General features: G+C 40.8%; 1 protein-coding gene across 1 annotated transcript in view; it reads left to right on the forward strand.

The window, feature by feature from the left end:
* The window catches only part of LOC148775813 (ATP-binding cassette sub-family C member 4-like), a 114808-nt gene extending 102415 nt beyond the window's left edge, over positions 1 to 12393 (forward strand). Inside the window, 3 exon segments of the mRNA XM_088842815.1 lie at positions 2279 to 2413; positions 11714 to 11753; positions 11756 to 12393. Coding sequence (XP_088698941.1) covers positions 2279 to 2413; positions 11714 to 11753; positions 11756 to 11820 — 240 coding nt within the window. The 3' untranslated portion in view covers positions 11821 to 12393.
* The last annotated feature ends 2075 nt before the right edge of the window (positions 12394 to 14468 follow it).

Consider the following 14468-nt stretch of genomic DNA (forward strand, 5'->3'; position numbering starts at 1 on the left):
AGTCTTATAATTTCATTCATTTCCAGGTATGCAGCTTTCCCAGTACTATCTAGCAAAGAGATTGTCTGTTCTTCAATATATGTTCTTACCTAATCTTTCATAGATTAATTGAACACAGATATTTGGAGACCTGTGTTTTAAAACTGCAGTTTTTCTTCTTCAATATCAGGAGGAGCAGTTATACTCTATTGTGCTATGCTTAAAGTAAAACTGCACGTTCAGGGCATCTAAATTGGCATGCCCAATTGACATATAGTAAATTCATTATGTGGATGAGACATTCAATTATTCTTGAACTCTTTTGAGAAAGGTGCTCTTAACAATGATTCACAGTATAAACACAAGATTAATAGGAATATTCCCGAAGGAAATGGCAACCCACTCCAGTGTTCTTGCCTGGAGAATCCCAGGGACGGGGGAGCCTGGTGGGCTGCTGTCTCTGGGGTCGCACAGAGTTGGACACGACTGAAGCGACTTAGCAGCAGCAGCAGCAGCCCTTTGTGAGACTTAAAAAATGTTTCCAATTAAATGCAAAGGATGAAGTTAACTGCAATACCTATGTGTAGAAAAAATAACTTGTGTCTTGTTTGGAGTTCCAGCATATTCTCTTCTTTGTTTAAAAAATAATATTATTAATTTAGTTTTGGCTGTGCTGGGTCTTTGTTGCTGTGTGGGCTTTTCTCTAGTTGCGGCAAACATGCAGACTTCTCCTTGCAGAGGCTTCTGTTGTTGTGGAGCTCAGGCTCTAGGCTCTCAGGCTTCAGTATTTGTGACATGTGGGCTCAGAAGTTGCGGTGCATGAACTTATTTGCTCCACAGCATGTGGGGTCTCCCTGGACAAGGGAGCAAGCCTGTGACTCCTGCATTGGCAGGCAGATTCTTCTACCACTGAGCCACCAGGTAAGCCCATACCACCTACTCTCTTTAGATATATTTACTCTAAATATGACCTAAATGAAGACTTAAATTCCACTTAACATCAGAATTATTTTTGTAGTTCTATTGTTTGGGTCAATTGTTTCAGGTACTTTTCCCCTCTCCCTAACCATTAACCAAGGTCACTCATAAGTAGAAAGGCAGAGTTAAGAGCCCCTTTCTCTTCCTTTCAATTTCCAATTAGCAGGTTTGTTAATGAGCAGTAAAAGGGGTGAAAGGCAGGCAACTTAAGAAAGAAAGAGAAAGAAGCAAATAAAGGTAATTTGTGAAAACGGATTCAGATCCTCGGCAGTTCAGATTAGGCCGCCCCATTTGCTGTGCAGGCTGTGATCACTTCAATTTGGAGCTCAATTTCTTATTTGCTTTTATAGTCTTATCCAAAAAGAAAACTGGATTTCTAGAAATTCCTTCTGTGCAGAGCAGTTCCGCAAAAGCTGCTTATATAGCAGCTCTGTTTGCCAGCCTTCCACTCTCGTAATAATAAACTACAGCCACAGCCAGCGTCAGGAAGCGTCTTAACCTCTTGGACAAGGGATTCAGTCCCTCTTGTTCAGTTGCTCAGCCTCTCAGTTTCCTATTCTTTGCGACCCCGTGGACTGCAGCACTCCAGACTTCCCTGTCCTTCACTACTTACCGGAGTTTGCTCAAACTCATGTCCATTGAGTCGGTGATGCCATCCAACCGTCTCCTCCTCCGTTGTCCCCTTCTCCTCCCTCCTTCAATCTTTCCCAGCATCAGGGTCTTTTGCACTGAGTCAGCTCTTCCCATCAGGTGGCCAGAGTAATGGAGCTTCAGCTTCATTAGTCCTTCCAGTAGGGGCTGACATAATCCAGGACCCTGAAGAAATTCCAGAAGCGTTTACTTTTTTCCCCCCAAGTATTGCTCAGATTGTCAAATCAACTTGACAGTTTGTTTTCAGGACACTGCCATGTGGTTTGTATGATGTCAACCTACTTTTTAGATAAATGCAGTCTGATTTTCTTGAATCAAGACATTTCCCAATTTTGTGTATCTTTATAAATAGCCCTCAGAGTCTGAGTGCTAAAAGCGCTAACTAATGATAACAACCCCAAATGCCCTGGGAAAATATAAAATGCTACAGACTGTTCAGTTCCAGTAATCATATTCTAAAATTTTCGTTTTCTTCCTTTCCTACAACCAAATAATAAAGAAAGGTCGGGCTAGGCCTTTGTCTCCCTAGTAAAACAGGGTAATCAAACCATTTAAATACCACCAGTCCTTTTACCCAAATTCTCCCTGACTTGCCTCTTTTTGAAATATTGTCTGAGTTATGTTACTGGGAGATATTATGTGCTAATGGGTTTCTTTCTGCTGTTAACAGGTTTTGGATTCAGGGACACCGGAAGAATATAGTTGGCCACGTATTTTGCTGCAAGATAGAAACAGCCTATTTTACAAGATGGTGCAACAACTGGGCGAGGCAGAGGCTGCTGTCCTCGCCAAAAGGGCAAAATAGGTGAGCCTGCGGCGGGAAGCTGTAATTTAAATTCGCCTCCAGGGTGCACTCTTCACAGGATCTCCCCCAAGGGTCTGGGAACAAGCACTCTGTGCTCTTTTCAGTTAGAAGCCTCCAGGGAGGAAGCTTCATGACTGGGTCTTAACAACACGCGGCAGGTGGAAGGCAGGTCTGCTGAGAATCTGCGGCAGTGCTGGGGGTGGGGGTGGATGTGCGCCCTTCTGTGTGCACACACCTGTGCCTGAGACAGATTTTGGATTTGACTTTCCACATGTTCGGACTCTGGGTTCAGATTCTCATGGAGCACTGAACACTCTCATTTGCAGACCCTTTCCATTCATTCTGATTGGTGCTCAGCACATTTGTGATACAGGTTCTGTTGAGGAATATCCAGGAAACCTGAGAATTTAAGGGGAAGAATCTTGGAATATTTTGATTCTAGGAAGATCTTCCAGAGAAAGGTGTAATCTATATAGAAAACTCTTACCTGAAATGATCACTTTCTCCCTAATTCTTTGTTGTTTAGAGTTAGGTCCACTTGCCCCCCATTCTTCCTCTACCTTCTAGAAGATGAAATTGTTGTCAGGACAAATGAAGAACTCACGATACCGTCGCACCGTAGCCTGAAAGGTGCCTGAAGGTTTACAGAGCACTTTCTCGAGATGAGATGTGCGAGGCTCTAAGCACTGTACATGGTGTGAGGAAGGGGCTCAGTGAGTAACGCTCAGGTCACGTGGTGTCTTCCTAACAGAGGCGCAGTGGTAACCAAGGTCTGGTTTCAGAGGCTTAGCCGTTGTCATGCAGCCATCTCTAAGTCCTTCTGGAACCAGGTGGGAGTGGGATTGGGGTTGATGGAAAGATAGATGGAGGGAAGGAAGGTCTGGTGGTTTTGCCCCTTAACATGCACGGCTCAGGGTGGGATGTGGCTTCCCCATCGAAAATTTATCTCTGGATGTTAAATTATGGGTGTATTTTCCATTCTTCATTCTTTTCTGTCTCTCCCAGATTTTCACTTGTAAATAGAATAAGATGTTTGTGTAATATTTAAAATGTCTTAAAGAAACTATGTCCCAGTGTCTTCAGTTCAATTCAGTCGCTCAGTCGTGTCCGACTCTTTGCGACCCCATGAATCACAGCACGCCATACTTCTATATGAAAGCTTTATCTAAAATGTGGCCAAGTTCATCACTGTCTCCTCTCAGTCCTCTCTGGAAATGAGGAAATACAGAGCAGGACCTTCCACTGCTCATCAGGTAGGGGACTTCCTGGGTCCCAGAGCTGGCTGAAGAGTTGGCAGAGTTAGGCTTTGTGCTTAGGTTTGAGGAAAAGAAAGTCTGTGTTCTGAACTTTTCATAAATACTTATATTGTGTGCAAATGTTGAGAAGCTGAACAAGGAACTCTGTGTTTTTCTCTGCCTGAAATTCACAGAGTACTTTTATCCACTAGAGTGTCTCCCAGTCAGACCATCCATCCTGAGACCTAGTAAGCCAGGAATCTCCCAAACCCTTTTGCTCTTTTGATCTTAGTCATTTCACATCAAAAAGAGGTGTTCCCACCTGTAGGTCAAAGTCTTCATTTTAAAACTATATTATCATGACATTGAGTAATCAGAAATAGAACACAGAATTTTAGATTGGTCCAGATAATAAGATAATAGGATTCAACCCTCTCTTTGTACAGGTGAGGAAACTAAGGTGCTTTAGCAGGAAGGTGGCCCTATGTATATAACTGGTGTTAAGCTAGTCTGCAGCAGACACAGAATTATAAATTTGTTCTTTCAGTAAACATTTTAAATCAAGTGTAACATACATACTGAAGCAGACATAGGTCATAGAATTAGAAATCTTGTGATTCCTGGCCCAGTGATCCTGCACCTACTCTAACAGTATTAATGGTAAGTTACATTTGTGTAGTCCTTTATGATTTATTTTATACAGTTCTCACATGTATGATTTCACTGACTCTCCTGATGGTCCATTTTTATCCCATGTCATGGATGAGGAGAGTGTGTCCAGAGTTCACTCAAGGTCACAGAGCTGGTCCAGAAAGCACCGAGGGGCAGTTGCTGAGGGCGGCTGTGTGCTGTCCTAGGTACTGTGTTCTGCATCGAGTCTGAGAACACTGCTCCTGTCACATGGTAGCCAAGGTAGGGCCAGTCACTGAAGTTCACAGGGTGATAGAACCTCACTCTTGGATTTCAGTCCTGCCACTGGCTCAGGTCACCTCTACAGAGAGAAATACATTTCTTAATTCTCATCCCATCTTGACATTACTTCTGCGTACTCTGCATCCTCTTAGGAGGATAAACTGTCAGATTATCAGTTTTTTGAATGTGTAAGTATCAGATATCAATGCATTGTTCAGCGCTATAACACGGGGAGCGTTAGCCTAAGTCACAAGGTTTTCACTGATGGAACAGAATTCATTCATCTGAAAAGAAAACCCAACATCTGAGAGAAGGTGCTTCCACATCACATTTTCTTGAACTCGTAGCTCAGGTGAGCTGATCACTGTCTGATTGACCCTTCTGGATGATCCTTGAAATAGTAGAGAAAGTCCCTTTTAGATACATAAAGCTACAGGGGGCAGTAGTTTGCTAGGGCTGCCATACAAAGACCAAAGAGTAGGCGACTTAAGCAGCAGGGACTTATGTCCTCACGGCCCTGGAGGCTGGAAGTCTGAGGTCACGGTGTCACAGCGTTGGTTTCCTCTGAGGTCTCGCTCTTGGCTTGTAGACACTGTCTTCCCTCTGTGTCCCACATGCTCCTCCCTCTGTGTGAGCCTGTGTCCTGGTCTCTTCTTATGAGAACTCCAGTCTGTTAGATTAGGGCCCACTTGTATGATTTCATTTTAACTTTATTGCCTCTTTAAAGATGCTGTCTCCAAATACAGTCACATTCTGTGGTACTGGGGGGTTGAGGACTTCAACATGTAAAATTGGAGGTGAGAGGGTAACAGTTAGGAAGACCAGGGGTCTCCAAATGGAGGGAGTAGGCTGCAAGTGTCAGACAATTTTTATCTCTCTCTTAAGCTGCAGGAGGAAACACACTACTAGTGATATATTTTTTTCCCCTTCTCTATGCAAATTTATATCCCTCAAAAAAAAAAAAAGAAATGCAAAAAGGTAAAATGGTTATCTGAGGAGGCCTTACAAATAGCTGAGAAAGAAGAGAAGCTGAAGGCAAAGGAGAAAAGGAAGGATATACCCATCTGAATGCAGAGTTCCAAAAAATAGCAAGGAGAGATATGAAAGCCTTCCTCAGTGATAAATGCAAAGAAATAGAGGGAAAAAAATAGAACGGGAAAGACTAGAGATCTCTTCAAGAAAATGAGAAATACCAAGGGAACATTTCAAGCAAACATGGGTACAATAAAGGACAGAAGTGGTATGGACCTAACAGAAGCAGAAGATATTAAGAAGAGGTGGCAAGAATACACAGAAAAACTGTACAAAAAAGATATTCATGACCCAGATAATCATGATAGTGTGATCACTCACCTACAGCCAGATATCCTGGAATTCAAAGTCAAGTGGGCCTTAGGCAGCATCACTATGAACAAAGCTAATGGAGGTGATGGAATTACAGTTGAATAATTCAAATCCTAAAAGATGATGCTGTGAAAGTGCTGCACTCAATATGCCAGCAAATTTGGAAAACTCAACAGTGGCCACAGGACTGGTAAAGGTCAGTTTTCATTCCAATCCCAAAGAAAGGCAATGCCAAAGAATGCTCAAACTACCGCACAATTGCAGTCATCTCACAGGCTAGCAAAGTAATGCTCAAAATTCTTCAAACCAGGCTTCGACAGTATGTGAACCATGAACTCCCAGATGTTTAAGCAGCTGGATTTAGAAAAGGCAGAGGAAGCAGAGATCAAATTGCCAACATCCGCTGGATCATCGAAAAAGCAAGAGAGTTCCAGGAAAGCATCTGCTTTATTGACTATGCCAAAACCTTTGACTGTGTGGATCACCAAACTGTGGAAAATCCGTCAAGTGATGGGAATACCAACCACCTGACCTGCCTCCTGAGAAATCTATAGGCAGGTCAGGAAGCAATAGTAAAAACTGGACATGGAACAACAGGCTGGTTCCAAATCAGGAAAGGAGTACATCAAGGCTGTATATTGTCACCCTGCTTATTTAACTTATATGCAGAGTACATCATGAGAAATGGATGAAGCACAAGCTGGAATATAGATTGCTCAGAGAAATATCAATACCCTCAGATATGCAGATGACACTACCCGAATGGCAGAAAGTGAAGAAGAACTAAAGAGCCTCTTGATGAAAGTGAAAGAGGAGAGTGAAAAAGTTGGCTTAAAGCTCAACATTCAGAAAACTAAGATCATGGCATCTGGCCCCATCACTTCATGGGAAATAGATGGGGAGACAGTGGAAACAGTGACAGACTTTATTTTGGGGGGCTCCAAAATCACTGCAGATGGTGACTGCAGCCATGAAATTAAAAGACGCTTGCTCCTTGGAAGAAAAGTTATGACCAACCTAGATAGCATATTAAAAAGCAGAGACATTGCTTTGACAACAAAGGTCCATCTAGTAAAAGCTATGGTTTTTCCAGTAGTCATGTATGGATGTGAGAGTTGGACTGTAAAGAAAGCTGAGCGCTGAAGAATTGATGCTTTTGAACTGTGGTGTTAGAGAAGATTCTTGAGATTCCCTTTGACAGCAAGGTGATCCAACCAGTCAATCCTAAAGGAAATCAGTCCTGAATAATCATTGGAAGGACTGATGCTGAAGGTGAAACTCCAATATTTTGGCCTCCTGATGTGAAGAACTGACCCATTTGAAAAGGCCCTGATGCTGGAAATTATTGAAGCCAGGATGAGAAGGGGATGGCAGAGGATGAGGTGGTCGGATGGCATCACCAACTCAATGGGCCTGAGTTTGAGTAAGCTCTGAGAGTTGGTGACAGGGAAGCCTGGCGTACTGCAGTCCATGGGGATGCAAAGAGTAGGACAGGACTGAGGGACTGAACTGAACTGATACAAATTTAAAAAGAGGTTTCTTTTAAAATTCTGTGTTGCCATAAGGATACCTGGTTCCACCTGAACTTAACTTTTCTCAAACTTTGAGCTAACCAAAGCATTTTTCTCATGAAAATGTTTGTCTTAAACTATGTAAATGTAAATGAACTATGTTTTTACCCTAGACTCTGTCTTCAAGTGGGTTCCCCCGAAGACTCAGAACTGACTTGACAAACCAGTATGTTTTACTCATGCAAATATTCTCTTAAGATTATGGCAATGAGACTATATTTGCTTCAAAAGCTGCCTTTCTTCAAGATTCATGTCAATTATTTTATGGCCGGGGACAAGTCACCTTGTGCCAATGTTATTTCAAAATGCATGTTGTGTGTGAGGGGCCTGGTGCAAGTCTCTGACTTTTGAGACATTTCCTTTCTCTGATTAGCATGCTGCTAGAAGCCATATGGATCTTCCCTGTAGCTCAGAGGGTAAAGAATCTGCCTGCAATGAAGGAGACCTGGCTTAGATCCCTGGGTAGGAAAGATCCTCTGGAGAAGGGAATGACAATCCACTGCCGTATTCTTGTCTGGAGAATCCCATGGACAGAGAAGCCTGGCGGGCCACAGTCCATGTGGTCGCAATGAGTCAGACATGACTGAGTGACTATTACTACTAGTAGCTATATAACATCCATCTAAAGACTAGCAGGGGGCACTCTTTCTGTCTCCTGATGTCTATGTCAGAAGCTTTCTCTATCTCTTTTATACTTTAATAAAACTTTATTACACAAAAGCTCTGAGTGATCAAGCCTCATCACTGGCCCCAAATTTTATTCTTCTCCTCTGGAGGACAAGAATCGTGGGGTCTTTTGTGGTTTAGCAACAACCTTTCAGATGGCACATGGTTCAGCTCCAAGAATAAATGCCTGTCATCCATTCTGTTCTGTGATGAAGCAGATCAGGTTGAGATTTTTTGAAGTTTCTTTGTTCCCAGTGTGTAACATAGGTGTCATTTTGTCTATTCGTGAAATCACCTAATATGGCCAAGAAGTTATAAAATCCTTATATCCTAGCTCTAGGAGCCTGGTCCAGTTGGATAGATGGAGGAGGCACTTAGCATCCACGTGGCCTTGTGTCCCCCAGGGCCTCTGAGCCTTAGGTCCTCACCTGAGTGTAGAACAGGATTACAGCCCTGCCGGCTTCTTCACACTTATCACAGGGATCAGATGAGAGAGCAGATGCTTAAGTGTTTTGAGAATATAGAGCATGTAATGGTATAAAAGTGGGATCATTTTGTAAAAGGCTATAGGTAGAAACCTTGCCTCCCAATAATAAAACAAATATACCCACTAGAGACTCTAAATCAGGGGTCCCCAACTGCTGAAGATCCTTTTCAGTATTTAGTTCAGGTATTTCAGACCATGAAACAAAGTCCTTTTCAGTTGAAAGTTGCTAGAAATAATATTTTCTTTATAAAAAATTGTATTGAGAAGGGTTATGGAGAAAAGAACCAGATGATTTTGGAAAGAATATTAAGCAGTAGAAAATGAAATGAATTTTCTTTTGTTCCTTTAACCGTTTTTAGTTTCACCAAAAGAGTACTTAATATATAATCACAAAATATGTCTAACTTAATAAAATGGAGGAGGGTGACTATATGCAATTAAATTCCCCTCTACTCTCCTTAAGTGACATTTAAATATATAACATTTCATGTGCAGAGCAGGTTATGTTAGCAACAAGAGAATAAGAAAGTGCACTTACTACGAAGGTCAGTGTTCTAGTGCTTTTCTGTTTCCTGTGTGAAGTTCATTCTCTCTCATGATAACTTTGCTTACAGCACCCACAAATGCACTCGTAGGCAGGTTTTATAAAAGAGATCTGGAATCATATGTTTAAGCAACCCAGGTTGTCATGAGTCAGCCTCTGATAGATGATACATTTTCTGTTGTAAAGACTCAAAGGAAATTTTTCACATTCTTCTTTGAGGAAAAGAGTTACACTTGAAGTCGTTTTTTGCCCAAACATGTTCAGAGATAAAATAATGTCAGGGCTTGTAAAACCTTATTTTGTTATGTGCATCTGTAAGGAACCGAGATACAATACAGCTATTAAAAACTGATGATTGTGGAGCTTGACAGCACTTCATTTCCTTTCTGTTCTGATTATACACTGAAAAAATACTGATATAGCTGATATACTGAAAAATACTGATATAGCTGTATCTCTTCCAGTTCAGTTAGAATTTGGTAGAATTCAAGAGCTCAAAGGTCTGGAAGAGATCTGTCCTATTATTGGGTATCATCTTATATTTTAGAGAAGTCTCTTGGTTGAGTCATTGTTAAAACATTTGATTCTCTTTTCATTCTTGGGACCCACTATACACAGGTCACATGTCTATATGCCCTATAACTGCTTTGCCACACAAATTAAACACCAGGATATTTCATACGTATATGCCAGTGTTTCAGTGCCTGTCAATCAGAGTTTATAAAATATAAACATAACAACCTGATATTAACATCCAAATCTACTGTGCTTCTTTTATGTGTGAAAATGACACACAGATGCTAGTTTTCCTATCCACTTTGTTACCCGGTTTTTAATGTATTTCAGGGAATAAAATTTTTTTGCTTAACAATTTACTGTAGTGATAAAGCATATCTGTGAGTCAGAATGACCAGAAATCTAGTAGATATACAGGTTATTTGGCATTACGCCCAACCCCACTGAGGGTTTTAATGGGGCTGCTTCCTCCGTAGAATAAATACAGCCCTGGTTTTCTAAAACGGTGCCTCCAATAGTGATATGATTGCTTCACTTGAAGAAGTAAACCTAGAAATGTGTTGTCTCAGGAGAACGACTTTAAAACTTTTCTTTTTTTTTTTTCCATTGGAGGCTAATTACTTTACAATAATATATTGGTTGGTTTTGCCATACATTGACATGAATCTGCCCCAGGTGTACATGTGTTCCCCTTCTTGAACCCCCCTCCCGCCTCCCTCCTCTCCATATCCTCCCTCCAGGTCATCCCCGTGCACCAGCCCCGAGCATCCTGTATCATGCGTCGAACCTGGACTGGTGATTCGTTTCTCATATGATAATATACATGCTTGAATGCCACTCTCCCAAATCATCCCACCTTCACACTCTTCCACAGAGTCCCAAAGACTGTTCTATTATATACCTATGTCTATTTTGCTGTCTCGTATACAGGGTTAAGGTTACCATCTTTCTAAATTCCATATATATGCGATCATATACACTATTGGTGTTTTTCTTTCTGGCTTACTTCACTCTGTATCAGTTCAGTTCAGTTCAGTCGCTCAGTCGTGTCTGACTCTTTGCGACCCCATGAATCACAGCGCACCAGGCCTCCCTGTCCATCACCAACTCCCGGAGTTCACTCAAACTCATGTCCTCAGAGTCGGTGATGCCATCCAGCCATCTCATTCTCGGTCGTCCCCTTCTCCTCCTGCCCCCAACCTTTCCCAGCATCAGAGTCTTTTCCAGTGAGTCAACTCGTCGCATGAGGTGGCCAAAGTATTGCAGTTTCAGCTTTAGCATCAGTCCTTCCAATGAACACCCAGGAGGCTCCAATTTCATCCACCTCATTAGAACTGATTCAAATGCATTCTTTTTGATGGCTGAAAAATACTCCATCATGTATATGTACCAGAGCTTTCTTATCTATTCGTCTGCAGATGGACATCTAGGTTGCTTCTATGTCCTTGCTATTATAAACAGTGCTACAATGAACATTGGAGTACATGTGTCTCTTTCAATTCTGGTTTCCTCGGTGTGTATGCCCAGGAGTGAGATTGCTGGATCATATGGCAGTTCTATTTCCAGTTTTTTGAGGAATCTCCACACTGTTCTCCATAGCGGCTGTACTCGTTTGCATTCCCACCAACAATGTAAGAGGGTTCCCTTCTCTCCACACCCTCTCCAGCATTTATTGCAGGTCGACTTTTGGATAGCAGCCATTCTGACTGGTGTGAAATGGTATCTCATTGTGGTATTGATTTGCATTTCTCTCATTATGAGGGATGTTGAGCATTTTTTCATGTGTTTGTTAGCCATCTTTATGTCTTCTTTGGAGAAATGTCTGTTTAGTTCTCTGGCTCATTTTTTGATTGTGTCATTTATTTTTCTGGAATTGAGCTGCAGGCGCAGCTTGTATATTTTGGAGATTATGTTTCATTTGCTATTGTTTTCTCCCATTCTGAAGGCTGTCTTTTCTCCTTGCTTATAGTTTCCTTTGCTGTGTAAAACTTTTAAACATGTTGTTTTTGTCTTTTTCTCCCTCAGGTGTACTTCGAAAGGAGATTGCCAGATATTACTCACAGTGACCTGTGGTTATGAATGTTTCCTGTGGACAGCCCTCAGCCTTAACAATTTTTGAGTCAACACTGTGATTCTACCATGAGTTCGTGTCTATTCCAAAGGTTTTTTCCCAATAGGTTTTGCACTGCATAAACTATATTCTACTTTTTTTATACCAGCAACAAACATTTACACGTTATAAGATATTAGCTCTCCAACTTCACTCAATGATTTCAAGCTCTTGAAAAGGGATTTATTAAGTTTATTTAAATGTTATATTACTTGCTTTCTTATCCAAATCAGAGGTACAGACCACCAATGAAAGCTGTCTCCCAGGTTTTGTGTCTTGAAAGACTCCAGAGCTAAACTCATTTTCTAAGATTTGAGACAAAGTTGTCACAAATGTTTTTTTACTGTTCCCAGAATTACATATTACTTTCCAATTATATCAGGGATTCTGTCTACTTGAAGACTGTGTGAAGTTGCTGTTTTGTGTCACCACTTCCTTTAACATGACTAGGATCCATTTTTCCACCAAAAGACCTCTGGTTAAAATACTACAGAGAAAACTATAGGAAAAATATATAACACACTGTAGTTTAAATAACAACAACAACAAAAAGATATATGGTTAAATAAAGGACAATACTATATGTTCTAAAAGAGAAGGAAGAGTAAATATGCTTTCTCAAAATAGGAGCCCTTCTAGGGGATTTGCTAATGAAGGACAGATGTGTGCTAGATAGAGGATGTCTTTTAGATAGAGGATTTCTTTTTTTTTACATTACAATTTGTGGTAAAGTATATATAACATAAACTTTACCATATAACCATTTTTAGTCACATAATCCAGTGGCATTAATCACATTCACAGTGTTGTGCAGCCACATTGTCTGGGTAACTTTTGGTAATTATGTTTTTCCTATTCAGTGTGTTATTTCTGCAGAGTTATTTTGATAAGTTTCATTTGTCTAGGAGGAACCTGTTTTCTGTGAGTTTTGAGCTTGATTTACATAAATTTATTCACAATATCTTATATGTTTAATCTCTACAGCATCTCTGACTGTGTTCTTTTGGCTTTTTTTATCCTTCTTTTTTTTTTTTTAATATACTTGCATAACTTTTTCCTGTTTTCAAAGAATCAATTTTTTGCTTGATTGATGCTCTCTTTTTTCCCCTAGTTCATCATATCATTCTTTCTTTCCTTCAACTTTTCCTTAACTTTGAGGTTTTTCCTCTAAATTCTTAAATTAAAAAGAGGTTAGTAATGTCATCATTTTTCTAACATAGATATATAAAGCTGACTTATTTCCTAAGATCTGCTTTAGCTGCAGCCTGCAGGTTTTGGTACTCACCACTGTCAATAACCATGTAATATGTATTTTCTAATTCCTAATTTAATTCATTAACTATATCTTTTACCCATGGGTTATTCATAAGTATAATGTTCTCTAAATTTCAAATGCTAATGGATTTTTTTCTTTTAGATTGAACCATGTGAAATTGCTAACATTCAGCCTTTTATAAGCTATAAAATGGCACTTTCATATGGTTCAACATATAGTTGTCTTTTGTTTTTAATATATAACAATTTCATTTGGTCAGACAACATTAGATTGTGAATTTTAAACCAAAGGTAACCACATTCACACAAAAGGTCCTTGTTTCTACCATTTTGTATTTTATTGGGAGTTTTTAAAATGCTAACATTTAATGTTAAAATGTTAACTGGTACATGTGTAACCAGTAATTTTCAATAAAAATCCTCCCCAAATACTGGAATGATTTCTGATACGTGTTGCTGGCTGGTTCTCTGGGATGCAGACTCAGATGGGGTTTAGTACTGGGATGTGTATCAGGGTTGCCCTTGGGGTCAACACTGTGGAATCAGGAGGGAATAAACAGGGTAAGGCAGAGGGAAAGATCAAGCTGGATCACTGGCCAGACGACCTTAGCTGACCCCATGTGAGTTTGGAATGACAATGGCTCTTCAGGGTTGTCCTGACACATCCAATGACCAGGCCTTTAAGCCTCCACCCGGATGGGTCATTGCATGTAGGCTGCCCCCAAAAGGGCTGGTGGTTTAAGGTTGCCCACTGGCAGCACTTACAGCTGCTGGACAACGAGTCTTTGATGGGAGGTCAGGACAGCATGTCTCCATGTCCCCCCTGGGCATGTATCACAGCTCCAGAGGTAGGTGATGAGGGTGTACTGTGGGGGAAACTCTTGATGACTGATGTTTAAGTCAAAATGATGACTTAGTGATTCTCCTCAGTACCCTTTGTTCTGATAAATAGAGGAGAGGGTCCATGTTGGGGAGATATTGGCATTCTCCAGGGTCAGCCCAGTTGTTGCCTCTTCTAGGAAGTCACCTTCAGATCAGTCTTCATCCTGGGTAACTCGGATTTGTGTATTTCCCTGAGCACATTTCGTGTTAAACTGAACCATACTTGGTTAGTGTCCATTGTCTCCATCTTGAGAAACTATTTTTAAACAAGGGGCCTGTTCTTTCTGTTGTGCATGTGGCCTACCCTGTGAGTGTTCACAAGTGGTCTTTTTCTCATTAAACTAAGTGAGAAAAAGACTTGAAACTGTGCCCTGTTCACTTTTTAATTGTCTTCCAGCAGAGTATCTGTACATAGAGGGTGCTCAGTAAATGTTTGTGGAATGAACAAATGATGACTAAGAGCAAAGCTTTCTTCTCAACTTTATAACTTTGAGATTTTAAGAGGTAGCCTGG

This window comes from Moschus berezovskii, chromosome 13, assembly GCF_049115385.1.
Source record: "Moschus berezovskii isolate FMDL1 chromosome 13, NW_MosBer_1.0, whole genome shotgun sequence".
Lineage (NCBI taxonomy): Eukaryota > Metazoa > Chordata > Mammalia > Artiodactyla > Moschidae > Moschus > Moschus berezovskii.